Source organism: Callospermophilus lateralis, chromosome 5 (assembly GCF_048772815.1).
Source record: "Callospermophilus lateralis isolate mCalLat2 chromosome 5, mCalLat2.hap1, whole genome shotgun sequence".
In the NCBI taxonomy this organism is placed as follows: domain Eukaryota; kingdom Metazoa; phylum Chordata; class Mammalia; order Rodentia; family Sciuridae; genus Callospermophilus; species Callospermophilus lateralis.
Genome location: NC_135309.1, coordinates 30,240,567 through 30,266,948, shown reverse-complemented (window position 1 = coordinate 30,266,948; position 26,382 = coordinate 30,240,567). Strand labels below are relative to the sequence as shown.

At 45.6% G+C, this 26,382-nt stretch overlaps 1 protein-coding gene across 2 annotated transcripts in view; it reads left to right on the top strand.

Moving 5' to 3' along the window:
- Larp1 (La ribonucleoprotein 1, translational regulator) overlaps nt 1-26,382 on the top strand; it is an 85,341-nt gene that overhangs the window by 48,683 nt on the left and 10,276 nt on the right. For both annotated transcript variants that reach the window (XM_076856404.2, XM_076856403.2), the window contains exons 2-14: nt 13,349-13,410; nt 13,685-13,750; nt 15,522-15,696; nt 16,919-17,047; nt 17,127-17,333; nt 17,432-17,594; nt 18,485-18,629; nt 21,134-21,308; nt 21,433-21,602; nt 23,436-23,828; nt 24,410-24,533; nt 24,633-24,838; nt 25,277-25,383. In XM_076856404.2, coding sequence (XP_076712519.1) covers nt 15,573-15,696; nt 16,919-17,047; nt 17,127-17,333; nt 17,432-17,594; nt 18,485-18,629; nt 21,134-21,308; nt 21,433-21,602; nt 23,436-23,828; nt 24,410-24,533; nt 24,633-24,838; nt 25,277-25,383 — 1,943 coding nt within the window. In that variant the 5' untranslated portion in view covers nt 13,349-13,410; nt 13,685-13,750; nt 15,522-15,572. The remainder of the gene's footprint in view (nt 1-13,348; nt 13,411-13,684; nt 13,751-15,521; nt 15,697-16,918; nt 17,048-17,126; nt 17,334-17,431; nt 17,595-18,484; nt 18,630-21,133; nt 21,309-21,432; nt 21,603-23,435; nt 23,829-24,409; nt 24,534-24,632; nt 24,839-25,276; nt 25,384-26,382) is intronic.

Sequence of the window (26,382 nt, the reverse complement as noted above, 5' to 3'; positions counted from 1 at the left end):
GGATTGAACTCCGAGGCACTCGACCACTGAGCCACATCCCCAACCCCGTTTTGTATTTTACTTAGAGACAGGGTCTCACTTAGTTGCTTAGTGCCCTACTTTTGCTGAGGCTGGCTTTGAACTCCATGCTCCTGCGTCAGCCTCCTGAGTGACTGGAATTACAAGTGTTTGCCACTGTGCCCAGCTCTAAATGATTGGTTTGTGAAACAGTCCTGTACTCCTTTGTGGCAAAAATCTATTTTTTCTTCTTTGGATATTTGGAATTGAACCCAGAGATGTTCTACCACTGAGCCACATCCCTAGTCCTTACATTTTTATTTGGGGATGGCCTCAAACTTGTGATCCTTTGGCTCAGCCTCTGAATCTGAGTTCCTGGGATTTAAGGGGGTGCACCACTGTGCTCAGTTACAATCAACATTTTTAAAAAGATACTTGACTCTGTTGACCTTTCCATCCAGGAGCTGTGACGTAGCAATTTACCCTTTGAAGGGGGAAGTTTTCTTGCTAAGAATTGGGAAGGAAGCCTGAGGATTGTGGCAGACAAGGGATCCTCACACTCCCACTCCTGTTGGCTGTGACTGTGATTGTAGTTGCTCTGAGATTCTTGGCCATTTCAGATCTCTCTGCCCCTTTCAGATCTCGCTGCCCCATTCCCTGACTTTGTGATTATAGACTGGAAAAGCCAGAGTTCAAAGGAGATTTGGAAGCCATCTGGTTATTTCTCATTTTAACAAAAAGCCAAGGCTATCTTGACCAAAGTCTCCCAGGTGGCACCAAAGGGCTCACAGTGTCCAGTGCCTGGTCTGTTTTCATTCTGCTTTGTTGCTTTGGGGAAGGAGAGAAAGGAGGCCTTTTAGGTAGTGGCTGCTGCCGGAGTGGAAATGGAGAAGAGAACTAGGCCTGGCAATGTGAATCCCCAAGGCAGATCTAATGTAGATATTGTAGCTTCTGACCCTCCAGACACATGCCTTCAACACTCTTTCCTGAGTCCTGAGAGGGCCAGGGAAGTCCTGCACAGATGGAGAAAGTGTTGCCTGGTGATGTTCTGTGTCTCCTGGAAATAGGCTGCTTGCCCTTCTGCTCTGCCTTCCAGATGAGTTTTTGGTGCTAGGGTCAAAATGAAGCATCTGCTTGGGACTCCAGAACACTAAACAGATATGCAGGGCAAGGAACCCGAAGGAGGCCCACCAGTGGGTTTGGGGATAGGGTAGAAAACCTTGTCAAGTGGTGTTCAGAGATTTGTAATTTTCAGAATAATAGCAAGTATTGAGTACTTCCTATGTGCCAGGCACTTTTACAAGAACATTATAAGTAATGACTAATCCTCTCAATTCCATGAGGTTAGGGACTCTTCCCATTTACAGAAACCCATCATCACCCAGGGAGAAGTGACAGAATCTGGCTTCTGACCCTGGGGTTCAGCCCAGATGCACTGCCCTGCTGGTGGGATGAAGGAAGGTGAACCAGGCCAAGCTTAGAGGAAGGGGGCAGTTTTTCACACCCCCAGCCTACACTTTCCATCCACAGAGGTACTGTTGTATAATTCTTGTTCATTTCTACATTTTATTCTTCTGGGTCTTTTCTTAGAAGAACCCAGGCCTAAGAGTTGTAGGTCTTGCCTGGAATGAGGACAGAGTAGTCCCTGGAAGGAAAGAGCCCACCTTCCCCCTTGGCAATCTTGTCCACTTCTATATTGACAGTAGCTAGCACATAGTATGGGCTAAATGTTTGTCCAGCTGGAGAGCAGTATTCAGTCCTTGACAGACTGGAATTACACATGCTTATGTTGTGTGCCATTTCTTTCTCCTGCCCATAACAGACTTGGACCCAGGTTTTTCCTCAGCAGTAGGCTGCCTGGGGTTCCTCTGTACAGCACCCTAGGCAAGACAAGCCTTCCCTGGTGGAGTTAAAAAATTAAAGCCCTTATCTAAACTGAGCCCTGGGAGTATAGAGAACTGTCTTGTTCACCACTGCTTCCTTCCTCTGTGCCTGACACAGATGGAGTGTTGGGTGGAATTCTCTTTAAGAGCTTCTCAGCCCTGGTCACCATAAGGTAATTTCTCTGGTGGTTTTTACTCTGTTTTGTTCTTCCCTGTGCCTTGAAGAAGGACCTATAGAACCCCCTGCTTTTTCACCTTCTTTTCCCCTCTGCTGCCTGTCCTTTGACCTGCAGGGTCTCTTTAGTTTCCTCCATTCATGTTTCCCCGTCTGCTGGAAGAGGTAAAATTCCCCTGGGGCTTTGGTACTGGCCTGAGCCCAAGGTCTTCAGGTCAAGGGTGGCCTTGGAGTATTGCCTTTGGAATAAACAGTGCTTTGACTCTGATTGTGCTCCCCCTTCTTCCCTGTGCTAAGTGGCACTGTCCTTACCTGGCAGGTACTTATGGGACTGAGAGAAGAGGATTCTGTCATGAGTGTCCTCAGTGCTCTGTATGACTTGCAGGCTTGAGCTTGGAAGTCCTTTGGGGACATAAAGAACCTAGTGTTTGTCACCTTCAGTGCTGAGAGGGGTCTGGGATAACCTGGGATTTCAGATCTTTGGGATCACATACCTCCCACTGTGTGTCCTTTTTTTTTTTTTTTTAAGTTTTTTTTTTTTTTTTAAGAGAGAGAGAGGAGAGAGAGAGAATTTTTTTTTAATATTTATTTTTTAGTTATTGGCAGATACAACATCTTTGTTTGTATGTGGTGCTGAGGATCAAACCCGGGCCGCAGGCATGCCAGGCGAGCGCGCTACCGCTTGAGTCACATCCCCAGCCCTCACTGTGTGTCCTTGATGACAAATAGCTTTGCTTTGAGTCAGGGACTCAAAGGGACAGTAGTTTCTCCACGGTGAGGATTAAAAAAAAACAATGCACAAAAGGCTTGTAGCCGGAGGCCTGACTTCCTGAGGTAAATGTTTAGTAAATGGAAGCCATTATTTTAAGGGACCCAAATGTCAGGGCATTGGGTGAACAGACAGCAAGGTTTAGGGTAGGAGAAGGCAGAGGCTGTTTGGCTGAAAAGAGGAAGCAGATGGAAAGCTCCCTTCAGAAACTTCATTTCTCCTGGCACAGCCCCAGTTTGGAACTTGTAAAACTGAACCCAAGCCCAGCCCAGACTGAGCCACGTGACCTCAAATCTGACAAGACATTCTCTTGACCTAACCATTCTTGGTTTCTGGTGCTGGAGAGGGGACTATGGGTAAACAGGGATGAGCTTCTCAAACACCCTGGCTGCTGAGTGTGTGTAATCAAACCGCTGTAGCCTCCTGTCTGCAGGTGCAAGCCCTTGGACTTGGTGACAAGGTCCTTCCTGGTTCTCTCACTCACTGGCAGTTCAGTTCTCACACATTAGTTGGCATCAGCCTTGTACAGAAGAAGCTTGTTAAAACTCGATGCCCCAGGTTGGCCCACCTCCCTACATTGATTTCTGGAGTTTGGGAAGAGGCAGGAGTCTGTATTTTAGCCAACCCTAAGCCTCCCTTCCAGGTGCTAGCCGGTGCTCCAGTATCCACAGACGTGAGGTGAGGGTTTTCCACATGGATTTCTGCTTGGAAACTCCAGCTGAGTGGGAGGCAAGTGAGGAGGGGACTCGGGGCCCATTTCGCTCAGAAAAGCTCTTGTCATTTTATTCTTTTTTTTTTTCTTTGGTACCAGGGATTGAATCTAGGAGTACGTAATCACTGAGCCATATCCTCAGTTCTTTTTTAATTTTTAATTTTTTGAGACGGAGTCTTACTAAGTTGCTTAAGGCCTATTTAAGTTGCTGAGGCTGGCTTTGAATTTGTGATCCTCCCGCCTTCTGAGCTGCTGGGATTACAGGCATGCACAGCAACACCCTGCTTTATTTTTCTTTTCAAAAAATTCTTAAATATTTAATATAAGAATGTAAATGTACTAGCGCATTTTTATTTTATTCTGTTTTGCAGTGCTGAGTGGGGATTGAACACATGGCCTCATGTGTACTAGGCAAGCATTCTACTGCTGGGCTACACCCCTAGCCCAAGAATGTAAATGTAAATAAAAAGAAATATTAAAACTAGAACCCAAGTACCTACTATTGGCTTAAGAAGTGCAGCCTTGATTTAAAAATATCAATTGTTGCAGTTCTGGATAATAACCTGTCAGAAGTAACAGTTGAAACTTGTTGGATTGAATCCAGATAACTGATAAATATGTCCAAAGAAAACCTACCTTAGAATTATCTAGCAGATTCCTGACCCCACTATTCTTGAACAGTAATCAGGAGGGTGAGATCACAGGATTCTACATTTTGGTGAGCTCCTCAGCTGATAATTCTGCATTCAAAATATTGGGGTTGAAGCCCTTTGTAGCCAGTTTCAGGGGGCACTTGTCCTCCTGGTAAGCTGGCTGCATTTAAGGGTCTCTGGTGTAAGGACTATAAAGACACTGCAGATGACAGAATTCCACCCACCCTTACCACAGACCTCTGAATTGAGAGACTAAAGACACTCAGGGAAATTCGCACCAAGCTTTACATATAAAGCTTTTTATATAAGATAGCTAGTGCTGCAGTACTTGAGCCAGACCTGGCATCCCAGCCCAGAGGTCTGGTCACTCCCCTACTTTGACCTTGGAACATGGAGCAATGGTCCTTCTTTCTATGATAGCCAGATTTAGCAAATAAAAACAGGACACCAGTTAAAATTAAATTTCAAAGAACAATGATTTTTAAGTATAACTGTGTCCCAACTATTACATAGGACATGGTCTTAAGAAATTACTCACTGTTTATCTGAAATTCAGATTTAACTGGATGTTCTGAGTTTCATTTGCTAAGTCTGGCAACCCTGTTCCTTCCCCCATTTCCCTTTTCAGGTCCCAGGGAGATTCTGAAATTGCCCCAAAGAAACAAAAAAAGATGACTGTGGGGTTTTTTTTGTATATGTGTTCTAAATTTATTTTTAAATTATCTCATTTAATCTGTCAAACAACTCTGTGAACTATTGTGGATCCCTTTCATAGTTTTGGAAAATGGATGATTAGATCTAATGCCTAGAATTCTCTCTGTGTTGCCTTTTTTTTTTATACATGGGATTGAACTTGGGGCTACTTTACCACTGAGACACATCCTCAGCCCTTTTTATTTATTATTATTTTGAGATAGGGTTTTGCTAAGTTGCTGAAAAGGGCTGGGGGTGTAGCTTGGTGGCACAGCAACCCTGGGTTCTATTTTTAGTGTGTGTTGGGAGTTTTTCTTGAGAGTAGAGGGATACTGTGAATAGTGTGAGGAACAGTTCTGTGCCACTTTCAAATCCCTGAGCCCCACCCTACCCCGCCCCATGAGTGACTGTGGTTGTGCATAGAGCTTTTAGTTGGGGGAGAGTGGGGAAAGCTGTCATTGACTTCCCAACTCCCAACCTGCCGAGTTGGAGGCAGCAATTTGATGATCCTTCCCAGATCTACAGCAATTCACTGATAACTTTGGATGCTGCCAGGTCACTCTTGGGTCTCAGTTTTCCTATGTATATATGATGAAATTTCTCAAGTCCTTTTCTGCCCTAGTGGGGTCTGGGATTAGCTTCTCTGCTTCAGTAGTGAGGTTCATCCAAAATAATTTCTTGAGGATTTGGATGCCTCTTTCAGCAGAGAATGCCCTAAGATTTAGGAAATAAAAGTGACCCTTGCTGTCTTGTTTTATCTACTGCACACCCTCTCCGTTTCTGTTTTCCCACAGTTGACTTTTGGTGCTTGACTTGAAGTGTGCTGATTCCAATTCCAAGGAGAACTGAATCTAGGTCCAGAGACATGCTGAGAAAACCAGATTGTACTCCTGTGCTGTTAAGTTGTAATGCAAAGGAATAATTAACCTCTCTCTCTCTCTCCCTGGAAGATAATGCTATGGAAATTGAGAAGCAACTATACTTATGTAAATTTCTTTAAGTAAATATTTACTGTGGGCCTACCACACACAGACTGCAATCCTTTATTTGGGACCAGTGAACAAGGTAGAAATGACTCCTCCCCTCATGGAATTCCAGTAATTTTCTACATAGGGCACACTAAAAACTAGGAAGGTTAGGGATGAGTAGTCAGTTCCATCTCTGATGCTACTAGTTTGACCTTAGTTGAGCAAGCCATTGAACGTTGAATCTTGGTCTCCTCATCTGTTAACTGGAGATCATTGTCATACTTTCTCTAGTGGTTGTGAAACAAATGATCTGTCCATGTCAAGAACTTTGGCACTGGACAAGGATGTGGGACCTGAGGATGATTGTGGTCTAGGCGGTTGAGATGTATATAGGTGTAGCCATTTGAGGAGGTGATGGGTACTCTGAGACACCACACTAAAGACTGAATTAGAAATTGATCCAGGGTTGTTGCTGGTTGGGCAGCACCTGACACTGGGCAGCTGGGAAGGACTCCTGAGGAGTATTTACACTGAGATCTGGAACTAGGAGGAATCCGCCATCTTGCTTCAAAATGTGCTGTGTCCTTATATAAGAGCCTTTCTTACTAGTAAAGGAAATTGTACATAGAAAGCAGCTTATATCAGTTTTTGGCACCTAATCAGTCCAAGGTGAAAAGTAGTTATTAATTTTAACTAGAACCCAATGTGCTCCTTAGAAAAGGCTGGTTAAGGATCTTGGAGGCCCGGGTTTTAATGGCTGCTGATTTATTCAGCTGTGATGATTATTAATCAACTTTTGGGCAGGATTTCAGGGACTGCCATAGCCATGGGGTGGCTGTAGGGTTGTAGAGCCCATGTCTGGGCAGGGAGAGTAGAAGCGTGGAGCAGCACCTGGGTCACCACAGGCTAAAGATAGTCATCTGGGCCTGGGCCAGGCTGGCTAGCATATGACTGGAGCCTGGCACGCCCTCTGCCCCTCCTCTGTGCTCAAGGGGACACAGACTCCCTGGCTTGGTGGCTGGCCTGAAGCTTCCTTTCACCAGGGCCCCAAGATGGTTTGACCTTCTGAAGGTTTCCCTCCCTTCCTCTCTGCCCACTCCTCTTCCAGACTCCAGAGTGCCTTTCGGCCCTTTCTTGTGTTCCAGCTGCAGGTCTGGGGAAATCTGGGTGGGAGGGCTGGGCTGAGAGAGGCCTCTGAGAAGTGGCAGCAGTGGCAGCCGGAGGAAATTGGTGAACAAGGTGAGAAGGGTTAACCCAGCATTCTTTGAACTCTGTTAAAAAGAAGAAGAAGAAGAAGAAGTGGTCCTGTCAAGAAGGTGTTGGGGTCTGTAAGGGTGGGAAGAAAAGCTCTCCAAGTTCCCCTGTGACTCCACCTCATCCCCAGGCTGAGTGACAGCTGAAGGTAGTCAGGCTTTTCATAGACTCTATGCCCAGACTGGCTTGGGAGGGAGGGACAGGCACAGGTGGGTGACTCTCCGCCTGGTTTCACTGCCTTCCACAGTCAAGGTCCCAGTCTGCAGCTCAGACAGTGTTGGCTCTATCTAGGGAGGCGCGAGTCCTTGTCAGCTGCATCCCCCACCCCAGCAGCTTCTGGTCTAGGGTGTGGCTGAGGAGCCTCTCTGGGGCACAGTCTTCAGTAGAAGAACTAGGAGGTGGACCTGAAGGGAACATTGCTTTCCTTGTAGGGCTGCCGCAGCGTTAGAGTTAGCGATTCTGATGGGGTACACTTGATGGCAGTTTGCCTTGATCCTCTGTCTGGAGGTGGGGGATGCTTGTCAGGTCATTGGTATTTGATCCTGGGAATTTCACCCAACTCTGACCTTAGATAACCTTGCCATTGAGAGCCTGCCCTGTTTATTGCCCAAAGTGAGGTGGTTACATGGACCCTTCCCCGTCTTCTCTTTCACCTCCTCCTGGTGGTTAAGAACACAGGTTTTTGACTCAGAACTATGTAGCTTCAAATCCTGTTGTTCTGCTTGGTGATTGTGATCTTGACAAATAACCTTTCTACCATGTACCTTGATTTCCCTGCTTGTAAAATGGGACCAATAAAAGGTACTAATTCAGTGTTATTTTAAGGATTAAGAATTACAGAGTGTAGAGCAGCATGGAGCACTCTGCATGCCATCTGATGCCATCTGCACTTTTTGTTTCCTAAAAATTTATTTTTTTTAGTTTTAGGTGGACACAATCTCTTTATTTTACATTTATGTGGTGCTGAGGGTCGAACCCAGTGCCTCGAACCCAGTGCCTCGTGCTTGCTAGGCGAGTACTCTACCACTGAGCCACGATCCCAGCCCTGCCATCTGCACTTGTTTGATATTGTCTTCATTGTGCTGCTGGCAACTCTTTCCTTGATTCGAAATCTGACACCTTGCCTTTTTTCTCCTCACACCTGTAGAACCAGTATTCCCTTTAATTTTGTTGAGGAATGTGTGGCTCCATTAGTGCAGGAGGGTCCCCACTGTTACCCAGCTGACCAATGCTCGAGTCTGGACAGGGACTTGGCACTGATTCCAGGCAGACAGTTGTCTGAGAGTCAAGTCTGAGCTGAGGCCTGGGTTCCTCTGGGACCCTTCAGTGTCTAGACATTTGTTTCTCTGTCCCTGGGAGGACTGTGTTGCCAGGCTCTGAGCTGAGGCACTGGGGTCGCTGTCCACAGGGAGTGCATAATCTGGAAAGGCAGATAAGTAGCCAGGCAGTTAGCAGTGGGTAGTGAGAGCACACAGCAGAGACACTTGACTGCACTTGGGATCTGGAGGGTCTCCTTGAAGAGGCTGACTAATAGCCCAGTGGAGGGCAGCAGACTAGTGGTGAATGTCATGCAGCTCTAAGCCCAGCAGTCAGGGTGAACTGGGCCTCTTCAGCTGCCAGTCTCCAGGAGATGATGCTACCTCCCAAGCCAGCATTCAGGCTTCCCCATTCTCTGGTGGTACTTAGACCTGAAACCTAGTAGTTCTCTCTGTCTGCTCATTCCAGGTTCCGCAGACTTTCCTAACCAGCCCAGTCTTGTCTCACCTTTGACTACACTGTGTCCTTGATTTCAATTCTAGCTTCTCCCTTCCTTTAACCAGTTCTCTGCATGACCTAATGAATTTGAATTACCCATGTGCCTTCTCCCCTAAAAACCTTTGCTAGTGTCCCATTACTCGAACTGGAGTACTTTAAGGCCCCTTTGGGTAGCTTTTTGTATTAAAAGGTCAGCAGCTTTAGGATCTTTCTAGAACAAGATAATGTAGAAAATACTTGTTAAACTTTGTATCTGCGTTTAGACCTTTTGGTAGGCTGGAGAGACTGCCGGAGGCCCTCTCTGCCTCTCCCTACCTGATGTCTTGAAGAATGACTAAATTTTCCCATTACTGTAAAACTCTAGGCCTTTTCCATGTCTGTCTTTCCTTTCCAACAAAGCAGAGTTTGATATCCTGCCTGTGGAATCAGAGAAGATCTGTGGTAAATTCCCTCATTTTTCTTTCTCCATTTAAGACTGCAAAATTCTGAAAGTTTTTCTCTTCTGGAAAAACTTGCCCTGGAGCCCTGTCTGCAGCTGTCTCCTGTCTACAGGGCAGTGCAAGGGTGCACATGCCCTGCCCCTGTCCCCCAACCCTCCATGGATCATTGCCTGGAAGAAAAGCCAAGCTGGGTGGGGATCATTTGTGTTCTGGTCTGGGTGAAGTGCGCCAGTTGATTCCCAGGAGTTCTTTCGATGCCCTCCGATTCTTAAATGATAAAAAATTGGTGACACTGCTCTTTTTCTCTTGGTAAGGATAATGATTGCTTGGAAATATTAAGCTGCTTTTGTGAATTTGAATTGTAATTCTCAGCAGTTGTTGAGTGTTTACTGTGTGCTAGGCACTCTTACTGTCTTCTAAAAGTGTTCCAATGGTCCTGTACAGTAACTGCCTTTGGTTTGTACAAAGGAGGCCTAAATTCACAGGGCTCTGCAAAAGGCAGAGTAGACAGGGATTTCAACCCAAGTCTAGTAATTTAAGTCTCTTGTGCTTGACAGCGGGACTATCTGGCTTTCCTAGGGAATGTTTGAACGAAGGGGTGTTCCACACTTGAAAGCTGAGGCTCATCCCCAGGAGTTAGACCATTGAGACTGTATGGTCAGCCAGCTACTCTACCCATCTGGGCACCTGCCATGCTTTCCTTCCATCCCCATATTAGCTCCTCTGTCCTGCCATTCCTCCTTAGCCACCTTATTTCTGTCCTTTGTTTCCTTTCTTTATTAATCAGCATTAGTGGATTAGCTTCTGCTCCTCACTACTCAGAATCATCTGTTTTTAAGTAAAATAACCTAAGTAAAGATGGTGAGTTTGCCATGCATATATAGCTTCAGGAAACTGCCTCTAGTGCCCCTACCTCTACTAAATTCAGATTGCTTCTTGCACATGGACATTTTGGTGTGCTTCACTTTTAACAAATGCATGTGTGTGTTACGGAAGCCTTTGACCCTAGAGTTAGAGCCAGTACTGGCTCCTGGCTGATGATGGTCCTGTGGGACAGAAAGTGCTTTTCTTCCTATTCCAGATACCCTTTAGCCTCTGATATGCCTTAGTTGAGGAGGAAGACCCTCCTAGGGCCTCTGTCTGCCATCTTCCCCCCTGGAACCCTGGGCCCCAGAGATCTATGGACAGGTAAGCCAGCTGGGCCCTGCCTGGGCCTGCCTTTCCACACTTGCCCCTCCCTCTCTGAGGACCGCTTCCTTCCCATCGCCAGGAAGCACTTTAACACTAGGGAGGTTTTTGACCCATTCCTGACACAGTGGAGCCACTGGAATTCCCAGTGAGCTGGTAGGAATATTGGAGCTGGTGGAGACTTGGAGCTCCCATCCCTGGGAAGCCTCTTCCCCTTTTGCAGCCTCAGTTTTCTGTCTACAAATAGAGAAGATCAGAACTATGGTCCTTTTTGCTGCTCTGACATTCTTTCACCGTTTTCTTGGGCAAATGAATAGTGGTGTTCCTTGAGATGGGCTTGGGTCAATGGTGGCAGACACAGGTTTTAGAATGTAGAAGTGGAAGGAAAGGACTTGTGTCCTGACTATATGGGATGGCGCTGTTCATGGGGATTGGTGTCTGCACAAAAGAATGGGTTTTGTTGGAAACCATTTCAGATACCAAGCCCTGCTGGACCTGTGTATTCTCTTTGTGGGGGTGAATATGCATACAAGCTTGCACACGCAGTGGGTGGCTGAGAGAGAACCCAGAAAGGGAGATACGATTTAAGTCAGAAAACCTAGCCTTTAGTTCAGCCTCCTGTAGTGCTGACAGCAGCTCATCTGAGTCTTCTTGGGTTTTTGTGAGGTCCCACATGATTTTAACAGATCTGTGAATTTTATGCAAGGGCTGAAAGGGTTTTCTCTCGCTAGTGGATTTTTCTGCTGCTTTGGGGGCTTTGTTTTCCTTGTCAGGCAGTCTGAAGCTCTAGCTGGAAGCTAAGCAAGAGCAGGGCAGCATGGATCCTAGGGACAGGACTTGGGTATAGAGCTTTTTCAACTCCACATAGGACTCATGGAGGAATATGCCTGCATATACACAGACCAGCTTCATTCCACTCATTAGTTTAGGATTGCGGGTGGAGAAGGGAATCAGCAGGGCCTTCTTATGGCAGGAGGTCCCTTACATTGACTGGAGACTAAACTTTCAGTGCTTTACCATGTTCCATTGTGATCTTGATAAACAAAATGTTGGGCAGGGTGGTCACAATAAGCGTCTTTTTTTAGTTTTGAAAGTCTTTTAATAAGAAGAAACAAAAAAGACTATTGACCTGAAAAACTGCCCCACCTTTTCAGGGAAAGTGTTCAGAACACTTTGCCCCTGAACCCGATTCCCTTTCCAAACTTCCTATTACAGGCCCTTTGGCCTGCTTGCCTCTGGTAGCATGTGTGCAGTATTGTTGAGGACTGGGAGAAATGACCAGCATGGCATCGATATACACTATCCTGGCCCTGAGGCAAAACAGGTGAAGATCTTTAGCCTAATTAGGGAATGGGTGGTTATAGATCTGTCTGGGTCAACTTAGGAGTTATAGGTCTGGGGGTTTAGAGCTGCCTGCTGGGCCTGAGGCCTCCATCTTCTTGGGATTAAGATACTGTGTTTCTCTACTGCCAGTGCTGGGGGTGAGGGGTACTATGGGTTGGGCCTCACTGCATCAGATATCAGAGGCATGTGGTATGGGTTACGATGAGGGGGCAGTGACTGGCGGAAGCCAGGAATGCTTGGGCCGCACTATCAGTCGGGCAAGGACACTCTCTACTCATTAAGAGAACATGGGTCTGATCAAGGAGTAGAACATTCCTTTTGAAGCCAGCTGAGTAGATTTCTCTGGTCAGGTACTAGGGGCAGCTCTTGCCCTGGCATGGCTGGCCAGCAGTGCAAGCAAAGTGAGGGGAGAAGTGGGTGAGTAGAACCCCAGGATGAATCTTTTCCTGTGGTCTCTGGAGCAGGAAGAGGCAGAAACCCTTGGTCTTCAGACATGCTGAGAAAATAAGTGTGGTTGTATAAGGTACTGTGGACCTTTTAGAACCATTTCCTTTTCAAAAAAGGACATGTTTCTTTTTTTTTAAAAAAAAGAGTTCATATCTACTTTTGTACAAGAATTAAAATCACTGTAAATACACTACTTCATTCCTGATAACACTCATGTATCCTCCCTGAGTTTTTACTTTGAGTGTGCATATGCACATTTTAATTTGTTTAACAAAAAAGAAATGATTCTCATTTATTGTGCTCATTTTGTCATACATATAGAGATATTCTCTTTTTAATGACGGGTATAAAAATGGATGATCTTTAATTTATTTGGACAGTTACTATCAGATTTATAGAGTGCTTCTAATTTTTTGAAGTTATAAGTAACGCTTTGTTGGGGTCTTTCTGAACAGTTTTTTTTTTTCTGATTTGCCTCATCAGGATAAAATTTTACTGGTGGAAGTACCAAGTCAAATGGGAGCCCACTTTTTCTTTGGACACTTGAGAGTCTTGCTGTTTATAAGATGTTGAGGACAAATATGGTCCCTGGACTTGATTGCCTTTTTAATCTTGCCTTCCCAATGATCACTAGCTCTAGTCTGTTCACACAATTACTTCTAGAAAGTTAGGGCCAGAGAGATCTTTCAGATTCTGACTCTGAATCTGCTGTGATTTGGGAGCCCTGAATTAAAGTGCTAGTTTGGGCATGGATTTCCCTCAGGCCCAGGCCCCATTTTATAGTAGGGTGTTGACTTGAGCTCTGAAACGGCTCTCCCACCTCAGAGTCTGGGTTTCTGGGTTTTGGCAGCCAACTCTTTGCATGATCTCTCTTTCCATGATTTCTTCAGGGAAGGGCTGGTACAAATGTTACTGGTGCTTGATCTCATCTCTCCTCTGTCCACTCTGACTTCTTCCTCTGGGAATCTGAAGGTTGCCTGGTTGAATAAGGATGGTGGTGAGGGCCAGGAGTTGGCAGTGGCCCTTTACAGGCCTTGCATAACCATTTTCTCTCTGCCTTGTTCCCACAGAACATTCTGCTCCAGCCAAGGTGGTGAGGGCAGCTGCTCCTAAACAGCGCAAAGGCAGCAAGGTAGGAAATGGCATGGGTAGGCCCTGGGGACTCACTGGTGGCACTGCAGTGCAGTGCATTCTTTACCCTTGTAAAGAGTCCTTCTGGACTGCCAGGTGCTGCTGGCTTCTCTACAGATAGCAGGGGAATGCTTTCTGGGCCCCAGGATGGATGGTCCTAATGAATAGACTGATTTGGCTCTTGATCTCTCCTCTTAGTAGAGCTGGACCTTGAGTGAGGGGCTGAATGGCAGAGGCAGGGTCACCCTAGGGCCCTCATAGAATGTTCCTTACAGGTTGGTGATTTTGGAGATGCAATCAACTGGCCCACACCTGGAGAGATAGCCCACAAGAGTGTGCAGGTGAGACCGGGAAGGGATGGGCAGATTTGAACTCTGTTTGGCTTCATAAACTTTCAAAACCTTGGGGTTTACCTTTCTTAATTTTTTAAAAAGGGGGTAGTTGGGGACTGGGGTTGTGGCTCAGTGGTAAAGCACTTGCCTAGCATGTGTGGAGTATTGGGTTTGATCCTCAATACAACATAAAAATAAATAAAATAAAGGTATTGTGTCCATCTACAACTAAAAATATTTTTTTAAAAGGGGAGTGAGTAGTTGGTTGGGCATGGTGGTAAGCACCTGTAGTCCCAGCTACTTAAGAGGCTGAGGCAGGAAGAGGATCATTTTAATCCAGGAATTTGAGGCAAGCCTGGGCAACATAAAAATAAATAAATAGTCGTTACTATAATGTGGGCGACATTGAAATAGCTAGGCATTCTCATTATTTGAGCCAGTGCCTTCTGTTATGGACTGCCAGATACTGTCTGATCATCCTCTCTAAGTCTCAGAGAAGTTACTTCAGCTCTTGGTGGCTTGTGGGAATTGGCTATCAAATATGTTGCTGAATTCCAAAGCCTGTCTTCTCTATCACTGCACTTGCATTTCCTATAAGCAACACAGGAGAGGATATATTAGGCCAGGTATTGACCTCCAACTTGGGGAAGCTTATGTAGCTCTTCTAGTCAGTTCTCTTCTTCCTAGCACTTGTAACCTAAATCCCTTGTTCACTGGCTGTGACCACTTTGAGTGGGTGAAGTCCTGATTTTGGAGCTGATGTAGGTAGGCCAGGGGCCAGTATCTATTCCACACACATCTATTCCATCTATTCCACCAGAACTACATGGTAGTCCCTATTGTAGGGAATAAACATTAGGCTCCTGGGCATTGTCTTTTTTTTTTTTTTTGGTTCAAAATATTACAAAGCTCTTGACATATCATATTTCATACATTAGATTCAAGTGGATTATGAACTCCCATTTTTACCCCAAATGCAGATTGCAGAATCATATCGGTTACACATCCACATTTTTACATAATGCCCTATTAGTAACTGTTGTATTCTGCTACCTTTCCTATCCTCTACTATCCTCCCTCCCCTCCCCTCCCATCTTCTCTCTCTACCCCATCTACTGTAATTCATTTCCCTCCTTGTTTATTTTCCCCTTCCCCTCACAACCTCTTATATGTAATTTTGTATAACATTGAGGGTCTCCCTCCATTTTCATGCAATTTCCCTTTTCTCTCCCTTTCCCTCCCACCTCATGTCTCTGTTCATAGCAGCACAATTCACAATTGCTAGACTGTAGAACCAACCCAGATGCCCTTCAATAGATGAATGGATAAAAAAAAAAGTGGCATTTATACACCATGGAGTATTACGCAGCACTAAAAAATGACAAAATCATGGAATTTGCAGGGAAATGGATGGCACTAGAGCAGATTATGCTTAGTGAAGCTAGCCAATCCCTAAAAAACAAATACCAAATGTCTTGTTTGATATAATGAGAGCAACTAAGAACAGAGCAGGAAGAAAAGATTAGCATTAAACTGGGCATTGTCTTTGACATTAAACACAGGTAAGCCTGAGAGACAAGTTGTCTTTCCCACCTCCTGGCCTGTGTGATCTTGCTTTCAGTAAAGGCATTTCAGGTGTGGAAGTAGGTTGTATCTAGTCTACCTGCCATCACATGCTGTTGCTCCTCTGCCTACCTTTCTAGTGACAGGAAGCTCTTCCACTCATCCCAAAGGCTCTCCTACACACGCTCACTTCCTGTTCCCTTACTTTCTACTGTAGCCACAGTCTCACAAGCCTCAGCCTGCCCGTAAGCTGCCACCCAAGAAGGACATGAAAGAACAGGAGAAAGGAGAGGGGAGCGATAGTAAGGAGAGCCCGAAAACCAAATCAGATGAATCAGGGGAGGAGAAGAATGGGGACGAAGACTGCCAGCGAGGCGGGCAGAAGAAGAAAGGTGAGTTGAGCAGGACTTGAGAAGAGATGGCCGCACAGAAATGAAATGTCAGAACTCTGGGGACTGCTGGGTGCAGTGGCACATGTCTATAATCCCAGCAACTTGGGAAGCTAGGTGAGAGGATCACAAGTTTGAAGCCAGCCTCGGCCATTTATTGAGGCCCTAAGCATTTTAGTGAGACCCTGTCTCAAAGTAAAAAATAAAAGACTGGGGACGGTAACTATGTTGAATCCCCACTACCAGTTTAAAAAAAAAAAAAGAACAACAACTCTGGGGGCTGCTGGAGGATTTTTAGGTCCAGCAGAAGGCTGATTGCTGTAGCCATTGAGATAATAGTATTCTCTGTGGCTGTTGGTCCATTAGTTCACCCTCTTGCAGACAGGAATTTACATTGCTTTTTTAAGAGTTTCCAAAAAATTGCTGAAATGGTTCAGATACAGATTCGGCTTTTCCAGTAGAGATCCAAAGTAAAAAATGGTTTAAATAAGATAAATGTTGGTTTCTCTATGGGTACGGTGGTGCATGCCTTGTAATTCCAGTGGCTCGGGAGGCTGGAACAGGAGGATCATGAATTTAAAGCCAGCCTCAGCAAAAGCAAGGTGCTAAGCAACTCTGAGATTCTGTCTCTAAATAAAATACAAAATAGGGCTGGGAATGTGGCTCAGTGGTCAGTGCCCTTGAGTTCAATCCCTGGCCCCCCACCCACCCACCCCCACAAAAAAAAATATTGGTTTATCTCACAGAACATTGGTGTCAGTCAGCCAGGCCTAATACGACAACTCCTGCCTGCTTTCCTTTTGCAGCAGTGTCTTGGCACTTCAGCATCCAAGATGGCTCCCTATTTCCTGCTCACTCTAGCTGGCAGGAAGGGAGAAAGGGAAGGACAGCTCTTTTCCTTAGAGGTACTCCACCTGGAATTGGCTCCTTTATTTCACAGGCAGGATTTTGACATGTGTCTGAAGAGAACCTAGAAAGTGTAGTCTTTATCATCCTGGGTAACCATGTTGATGACTCTAAAAGTTTGTTCTCAGACTCTGTAGACATCAACATTGAGAGTTAGCCAGGAGTCTCCATCACACTGAAGGCCATGGACCTGGTGTGTGGGAAAGGAATCTGCCCGAGATCACCATAATGTGATTTAAGCCAAAGCCCAGGGCAGCGGGAAAGTTGGGCAGCAAAAGCCTCTCTCAAGACTTTTTCATGTGTTCATGCTGTCCTCCAGGGAATAAACATAAGTGGGTTCCCCTGCAAATAGACATGAAGCCCGAAGTTCCCAGAGAGAAACTTGCCTCACGCCCCGCTCGCCCGCAGGAGCCAAGACATACACCTGCCAACCGCGGGGAGATCAAAGGTACACAACTGTCCACTATAGAGGGCCTGGACTTGGGAGATAACCTCAGGCCTGACCTGTTGCTCACTCTCCCCTCTAGGGTCTGAGCCTGCCACCTACATGCCTGTGTCTGTGGCCACCCCCACCCCAGCCTGGCAACCAGAGACCAAACCGGAGCCTGCCTGGCACGACCAGGACGAAACATCGAGTGTGAAGAGTGATGGGGCTGGTGGGGCGCGGGCTTCCTTCCGTGGCCGTGGACGGGGGCGTGGTCGCGGCCGGGGACGCGGCCGGGGTGGCACTCGAAGTACGTGAGGCCCCTTTGGGCTCCGGGATGTCCAAGGGAATGCGGCGGGGGTGGTGGGCAGTAATATTCTTTCCCTCACAGCACCCATTTCCCCGTAGCACATTTTGACTACCAATTTGGCTATCGAAAGTTTGATGGTGCAGAGGGGCCTCGAACCCCCAAGTACATGAACAACATTACCTACTACTTTGACAATGTCAGCAGCACTGAGCTTTACAGCGTGGACCAGGAGCTGCTCAAAGACTACATCAAGCGACAGATGTGAGTGTTGAGGGGAGCAGGGCTGCTGAGAACTGGGAGGGAGGTGAGGGGCTTCCAGAGGGTTGCAGCTGGCAGGCAGAGTAGGGAGTGCTCCCTTGATGGCTAGCACAGCTAGGTGACTTTTCTCTTGGTCTTTCATCTGACTTTTCATAGTTAATTGTTGATTACAGAAGTAAAACCATGTTTACCTTAAGGAAATTTGAAACTACCACTAATGAAAAGGAGGAAAGATGCCTAGAATCTGCCCACTGCTGTGCCTCCATTGGTAACGAAAGCACTGACTTGAATGCTAGCAAATGTTTATATATAGAGTTTTCACTATTGGCCAGGCTCAGTCTTAAGTATTTTATAGGCATTATCTTATTTGATACTGTGATTTTTTTTTTTTTTCAACTGCTGAATTCCTGTGAGTTGGGTTTTGTCCCCATTTTATAGGTGAGCAAACAGGACCAGTACACAGCAAGTATTTAACAGTGCAGATCAGAATCCATTTCTGTCTGGTTGCAAAACCTTTGCTCTTAACCACTCTAATATATAGTCTCACTGAGCTTGGAGAACCCATACAAGGAAGTAGATAATTGCAGTACGGTATTACAAGTGTTTCAGGAGCAAAAGAGAAGGTGGCCAACTATATTGGAACTGGATTTAAAGAGAGATGAGGAGTTTGCCAGTCATGCCAAGGGACTGAAGGGCAGAGAGAATGATTTGATCTAAAGTTAGTGGCCATTGAAGGTATAGCCTCATTTCTTTTCAGCCCTTATACGGTAGGAGAGAGGCAGGACAGGTGAGAGGCAGTGTGAAGGGGGCTGGGGTGGATAATGAAGCAGGGAAGGTGTATTAATGAATTATGCTTCAGTTCCTCAGTGATGCCTCTTCTCCCCTCCACTTAGTGAGTACTACTTCAGCGTGGACAATTTAGAGCGAGATTTCTTCCTGAGAAGAAAAATGGATGCTGATGGTTTCCTTCCCATCACCCTTATTGCTTCCTTCCATCGTGTGCAAGCCCTTACCACTGACATTTCACTTATTTTTGCGGTATGTGTTTCTCCCTGGGGTTAGGGTACTGCGGAAAGAGAGGTCCTTACTTAAAGAGCTGGAGTTTGGAGCTGAGGCAGAATCCTCCGGAAGAGGTCCCTATTTAATATTACTAGATATCGATCAGTTTCAGATTCATCCTAATTGTTCCCCCTCAATTTTTAAAAAAAATAGTTTTTGAAGATCAGGATTTATATATAAGACCCATATATTGTTTTAAGTTTTCTTCTCCCTCTTTTTTCTTGGCAGTTTATCATTTGAATAAACCAGGTTGTTATCTTGTAGGATTTGCCACAGAACAGAGATGTCATTTAACATGTTAATGTGGCCAGGTACAGTGGTGCACACATGCCTGTTATCCTAGCGACTCAGGAGGCTGAGACAGGGGGATCACAAGTTCAAAGCCAGCCTCTAGCACTAAGCAACTCAGTGAGACCCATCTCTAAATAAAATACAAAATAAGGCTGGGATGTGGCTCAGTGGTCGAGTGCTTCTGAGTTCAACCCCCGGTACCAAGGGGAAAAAAAAAAAAACAGGTAATCTGTACTACAGTTTTTGGTAAACTGGTGACCTGAAGGCATGATGAGGTTCAGGTTTTTAGAGGTCCGTGCCCCCCCCCCCCCCCCCCCCCCCGCTCTTGACAAGGGTGTTACATAGATAATGTGTTTGCTTCGGGTGACTCAACATTTCTTCTGTTTGTCCCTCTTGTAACATAAGCTGCTATTAACTATCACTGTGTATTATTTCATGAGGAATTACAAAATTGTGATATTCTGTCAGTATTCATTTATTAGCTATAATACCTTTTTGAGGAGAAACTTGCTTCATCAGTTATTCAGTTACTACGAGGTTGTACAGGGAGGGCAGATTTTTTTTTATTGTTTTTCCTTTTGTTAAGTTTACAGAAGTATGAATTGATTCCTAATAACCTTGAGGGTTGACTAATGAGAGTTGTTTTTTTTTTAATTTGTTTTTGAAGCATAAGCATGTGAATTTTTATTTTAGTCCATTGCAGTTAATGTTAGATCGTATTGTTCCATATTTACTTGGCCAATGGGATTCTCATTCATCTTGTACATCTCCTGTTCCAGACCTAAAATGGCTTTTAAAATTTTTTTTAAATAAAATAACTCTAGTTCCTTTTGGGTGGGGGAAATAATATTTAGAAACCATGGTCTGAGTTACAGGGATGCTTATTGCTACTTGATTGATCATTTTTTCTAGAGATTTGTTTTTGTAAGAAGTATATTTTGAGAATATACTGTAAAATTCAGGAGTGCAGGATCTTTATCTAATCCCAACAATCTTATATATCTTCTTTCTACTCTGCCAAAAATACCTAATGGTATCAGCATAATTATTTGTTTTATTCCACAGTATATACACATTCTTACACTAATATCTCTACTACCACTGAATTTTATTTTCCTTTTTCGATGTATGTGACTGTTTTCAGTTATATGAAATAACCTGTGTGATTATAAACTCATTCATGAAAGTTTAACTTAAAATTATTTTTTCCCATATTTTTATTGATACATTATAATAGTACGTAATAGTGAGATTCATTGTGTTTGGACATGCACACAATATAGCAATATAATTTGGCCAATATCATTCTTAACATTCTGTCACTTCCACCTTTTTTTTCTCTATCTTCCCCTCTAGGTAACCTTTTCTGAATTCTTCCAGCACCAGCAAAATTGAGGTGCTAAGCAATTCAATGAGACCCTGTCACAAATTAGTGCTGGGGATGGGACTCAGTGGTTGAGTCCCCCTGGGTTCAATCCCCGGTACCAAAAAAAAGAAAGGGATATTCCTCATTTCTGTCCTTCATTCATGCTGCCCCGCTTCCCCCCCCACCAAAAAAATAAGCTTTTTAAATAGACAATTTTCTTCTCCATTCTGATCTTCATTCTTTTTCTCAGAGATAATGTCCATAGCAGTTTACTTGTGAATCTTAGAAAAATTTATGTGTATATTTTTGTTTTTACATAAAAACTGTAAAAGGGATCTTGCACATAGTAGCCAACTCCTGCTTTTTCAACTTTAATATATTTTGTGTCTTTCTATTTCTCCATATGTAAAGCTGTTTGTTTAGTGTCAGAGTAGTGTTCCACTGAATGGATATGCCATAATTTATTTGAATTGCTAACATGATGGCAAGTTAAATACTTTTTAGGTATTTTTCCTGTATTACTGTGAATGGCCGCTTGTCTAAATCTAAAACATACATATCCCTGTGTGTGCAAGTATTTGCTAGATTACTGGAAGTAGAATAGCAAGGTCAGTGGGTAGGTGTGGTTCGCATGTTGGTATCCCCCTACAAATTTGAAGATCTTATCTATTTGCCAGTCAGGGAAGAAGGTGCCAGTTTTATAACATTACTGTTTGCACTGGCCTTAATACCTAAGCCTATGGGGACCCAGTTGTCCATCATCTCTAGGATCTCTGGCTGTCCTTGTCTTTCCTCTTCATTCCTTTTCCCTCCTCCTTTCCTGCAGGCCCTCAAGGACAGCAAGGTGGTGGAAATTGTTGATGAGAAAGTCCGAAGGAGGGAAGAGCCTGAGAAGTGGCCTCTTCCTGGTCCCCCAATAGTGGATTATTCCCAGACTGATTTTTCCCAGCTTCTCAACTGCCCTGAGTTTGTTCCCCGCCAGCACTACCAGAAAGAGACGGGTAGGTACCCTGCTGGCATGTAACTGCCTCCTTCTTGTCCTTGACCTCTGGCTAGCAGTCCATCCTAGGGCTGGCCTCAGGAAGAGGAGTAGAGAGATGAGGACCTCACTTTTCCATCCTGCAGAGTCGGCGCCTGGCTCTCCCCGTGCAGTCACCCCAGTGCCAACGAAAACGGAGGAGGTCAGCAACCTAAAGACACTGCCTAAGGGCCTGTCTGCCAGCCTCCCTGACCTGGATTCTGAGAACTGGATTGAAGTGAAGAAACGGCCTCGGCCCTCCCCAGCACGGCCCAAGGTAGGCTAGACCGTCCCCTGCCTTGGGTTCTAGGACCCTGAGTGAGAGGGCTTGCAGGGCCGTGGGGTCTCAAATAGGCATAGAACTCTGGCTCTGAAGGTCAAGAACAATCACAGGTGGTCCAGGGTCGTAATGTGAGTTGGAGTAGTGATTTCATGAAAATTGATATGGCCCATTTCTACTTTCTGAGACCTCCTTTCAGGACAGCATTGGCAGCAGTGGCCCAAGTTTCCTGTTTCTTGAATGTTCTTTTTGCCTCACTGAAATCCCAAGTGCCATGTTTGCAGTGCCTTTTCCCTGAATTTGTCCTCCCTGTCCTATATATGTAAGTGCTTTGGCTCCTTAAAAGAGGGAAGGGAGAGTGAGCAGATTCATGGCCCACATGTGATGACTTCACTGACTTTGAGTCTGGACTGAATCACAGGTCTCCTGTACTGATGGCTCAGTGAATCTACTGTTTAAGAAATATTTCTATCTTAAGCTAAAATACTGCCTGCCTCCTTTCCAGGAGCCAAATTTATCTCTATCTGCTCACCCCATCCACTCTTTGGTGACTTTTTTTTTTTTTTTTTTGGTAGATGGACACCATATATTTATTTTCATTTATTTTTTAAATGTGGTGCCGAGGATCGAACCCAGGGCCTTACACATGTGAGGCAAGTGCACTCTGCCACTGAGCTACAACACCAGCCCCAGAGATGACCTTGGACTTCGGGTCTAAGGAATTCTGTGCTTTTTATATTTTCACTGGCTCTCATCTTCTCTTTCTGTTGGTTCTAAGAATTCCCCACTGTTATGGCTACAGCCCTTTAAAAGATGCTGTAGACAGGCCCGAGGTACAGGGGAAAGGTATTAAGGGAACAAAGGCTTTACAAAGCCCAGCTCCCTATACTACAAAGGCTGTGAAAAAAAATGGATCCAGTCTAAGTCCCTGTACCAGAATTTGGGCTTCCACTCCCGCATGGCCCGTCTTGAACCTTGAAAGAGGTTTTGGGCTGAGGTGTAGCTCAGAGGTGGACAACTTCTTAGCATGCCCAAGGCCCTGGGTTCCATTCCTAGCACCACACAAAAAAAGAGAGAGGTAGGTTGTGAGTTTACATGGGGTGCTCTTGGCACAGCAGGCATTACTTTTGGAAGTATGTATTGTGAGGTAGACAAATGGTTTTCCCCAAGAGTATCCAGTGACACTTAGATGCTGGGTTAACTGCCCTTGGGACATGCTGTTCTTCCTGACTAGTACACTCTATCCCTGTCTTATCTGACTTACTTATGTTCATCTTTTAGTAGCCATTTCTTCCCAAAAGCCTCCCCTAGCAATTCCCACTCCCAGTTGGTTAGGTACCCTCCCATGTGCTCCCACAAATCCTATTTATAGCCTTTATCATACTATTTGCATTTGGCTGGTTTGTTGACTTTTCTCCATTAAACTGAGCTTCCATCTGCTTGATGAACATTAGTTGCTAGGTCCTGACACATGTATAAGTGTCTAATGGAAAACAAGGCGACTTGCCTTGTAGAGCTTCAACTTTATTATGAGGTGTTGAATAGTTGGATAAATAGATGAATCAACCTGTGGAATTTCTGCTGTGTGTCTACTTCCAGACTAGGCGCTGTGTAGGATGTAAGGTAAATGAGAGCATAATTAATGTTTGCAAGTGACTGTTATGTGAGCTGTGCGTGAAGGAATGTGGGTTCCAATGGACTACCCTGCTCACTCCAGGGAGGGCAGTCTCATGCTCAGGAGCCAGAGCCTCCCTCTTGTGGGACAACTGCGGAAGCCTGGTCCAAGGACCCCTTGGTGATTCCCTTCTCCATGGTCTGTCCCTTTTTCAGAAGTCAGAGGAGCCCAGGTTCACCCACCCGACATCTCTGCCACAGCAGCTTCCCTCCCAGCAGTTGATGTCCAAAGATCAGGATGAGCAAGAGGAATTGGATTTCCTGTTTGATGAGGAGATGGAGCAGATGGACGGGCGAAAGAATACCTTTACTGCCTGGTCTGATGAGGACTCTGACTATGAGATTGATGACCGGGATGTCAACAAGATCCTCATTGTTACCCAGACGCCACCTTACATGCGCCGGCATCCTGGGGGCGACCGTACAGGCAACCACACCTCTCGTGCCAAGATGAGTGCTGAACTGGCCAAGGTCATTAATGACGGGCTCTTCTACTATGAGCAGGACCTGTGGACTGAGAAGTTTGAACCCGAGTATTCCCAGATCAAGGTGAGGCTTAGGCAGAGCAGTGTGTGTGTGCTTGGAGTACCTCTAAGAGAGGCTGATTGGTTTTTTGAGTGTGGAAAATGGAAAAAGATAGTTTTTTGGGAAACAGTCAAGACATCTGTTGCAGTTTTTTGCAAAGTGCTTATGTGGGGTGTTGGGAGGGCCCACTTGGTGAGCCTGTTCAGTTAGACGGTGGCAGAGGTGTGGGGAGGCACCATACTGCCTAGGGGAGAATCTGTAGTAAGCTTCTGGGGCTCTGCTGTCAGCCTGATCTTGGGCAGGAAAGAGGAAAGGCAGACAAATCTCACACAGAGCCCCTATACTTTCCTGGCCTATTGTCTGGGGCTGGGGTCATGCTGTAGGGAGGGTGGGGCTGCACTGCCTTCTCCTAGATTAGCAGCCTCATGCCAAGGCAACTGGGATTGAGGAGTAGTGAGGGGCAGCTAAAAGCTTGGGGACCAGGAGTCCCATGGATGTGGATGTGGGAGCTGTCCTCTCCAACTTCCTGCTGGTCTTGATTCCTAAGCAGGCTAGAGCAGCTTGCTGATTAACATTTTTCCCCACCCACCTCACATCCTCTGCAGCAAGAAGTCGAGAACTTTAAGAAAGTCAACATGATCAGCCGGGAGCAGTTTGACACACTGACCCCTGAACCCCCTGTGGATCCCAACCAGGAGGTTCCTCCTGGGCCTCCCCGGTTTCATCAAGGTAAGGGGCCAGGCCCTTGAGACCTGGCATGGGTGAGAGGGTCTGATGCCCATGTTGGGGGCCTTCTACCTCTTGTTGACCCTTTTTCTGCTTGTGCAGTTCCCACTGATGCCCTGGCCAACAAGTTGTTTGGTGCTCCTGAGCCCTCCACCATTGCCCGCTCTCTACCAACTACTGTCCCAGAGTCGCCAAACTATCGCAATGCCAGGACCCCCCGTACACCCCGGACCCCACAGCTCAAAGACTCAAGTCAGACGTCACGGTTTTACCCAGTGGTGAAAGAAGGACGGACGCTAGATGCCAAGGTGAGGTGCGCCTGCTGGGCTAAGTGAGCCCACTTGATCACCTTCCAGTGCTTTGCTTCTCTCCCTTGCCTTGTCTGCGCCAAGAAAGGACCAGATCCCCACTATTCTTCATATCCTTAACCTGAAGGACTCATCCCCATATCTGTAAAATAGACTGGGTGTGGGAATGGTGGCCTAAAGAGACCCAGAGAGGACTGACTAGGTATGAGTCCTTCAGCAGATTCCTCACTCCCAAGCTGCCATTTCTTCACCTGTGAAACAGATGGATCAGTTGCTTAGCTACAGCTTTGACCATTATGTGGGAGAATGGATACTAAAATGCTTTTGTAAAATGTGAGGAATAAGACATATAGAACATCTTACTCCTATAATCTTACTCCTTGATGCTCCTCAAAATTGTAGGAGTACAAATAGCAAATTCTGGATTCACCTTTACAGATGCCTCGAAAAAGGAAGACAAGGCACAGCTCAAACCCACCCTTGGAGAGCCACGTGGGCTGGGTGATGGATTCCCGAGAGCACAGACCCCGGACTGCTTCTATCAGGTACTGGGAGCCATGGGAGAGAGAGAGATCTGGTGGCCTAGGGATGAATGAGAGTCTTGAAATCCACTAGACCCAGATTGATCTAAAAACTAAAGGAATCCCCAACCTTCCCTCCACTACACCCCCTCCCCCAATCTAAGTTCAAACAACCAGAAATATGACTCCTTAGCCCAGGATCTGGGTAGGGAATGCCTCTTTCTAAAGAGGTGATATCAGAGCCACCTGGAGACCTGATTTTGATATGCTCATAAGAGAATATCTCAGAATTGATTTCAAAACCTGGGTATCTGCTACCTACCTGAAAGAGAATGGCCAAGTCATTAAAAATTTGGGGGTTGGGGATGTTGCTAAGCAGTAGAGCCCATGCTAAGCATGGCTAAGGCTTTGGGTTGAATCCCTAGCGCCACCAAAAAAAAAAAAAAACAAGGACTGGAGATATGGCCTTACATGCCCAAGGCCCTGGGTTCAATCCCCAGCACCATCAGAAAAAAAGAATACAGGAACAAGATTCCTTGGTCCTGCCCTAGCTCTACTGACTGAACTTCTCAGGGTAGGGTCCAAGATCCTTTTTATTTTCCTTAAAATGGCCCCAGTGTTTGTTCCTTGTGTTTTGAAGCAAGATTTGAGGGCACCAGATCTGTGCATGGTTTCCTGCACAGATGGCACAGACTGAAAATAGGCAAACTTCTGGGAAAAATAGAGATCAACCCATGATGACTCATTAAGGAGAGTTAAATGTTACAAATTAGGTAAATAAATATTAAAAGCTCAGATTTTGAGCCAGCAGGTGGCACACACCTATAATCCCAGCAATTTGGGAAGCTGAGGCAGGAGGATTTCGAGTTCAAAGCCAGCTTCAGTCAGCAAGAGCCAGGAGCTAAGTAATTCAGTGAGATCCTGTCTCTAAGTAAAATACAAAATAGGGATGGGAATGCAGCTTAGTGGTCAAGTTCCCCTGAGTTTAATCCCCAATACCAAACAAACAAACAAAAAAAAAAG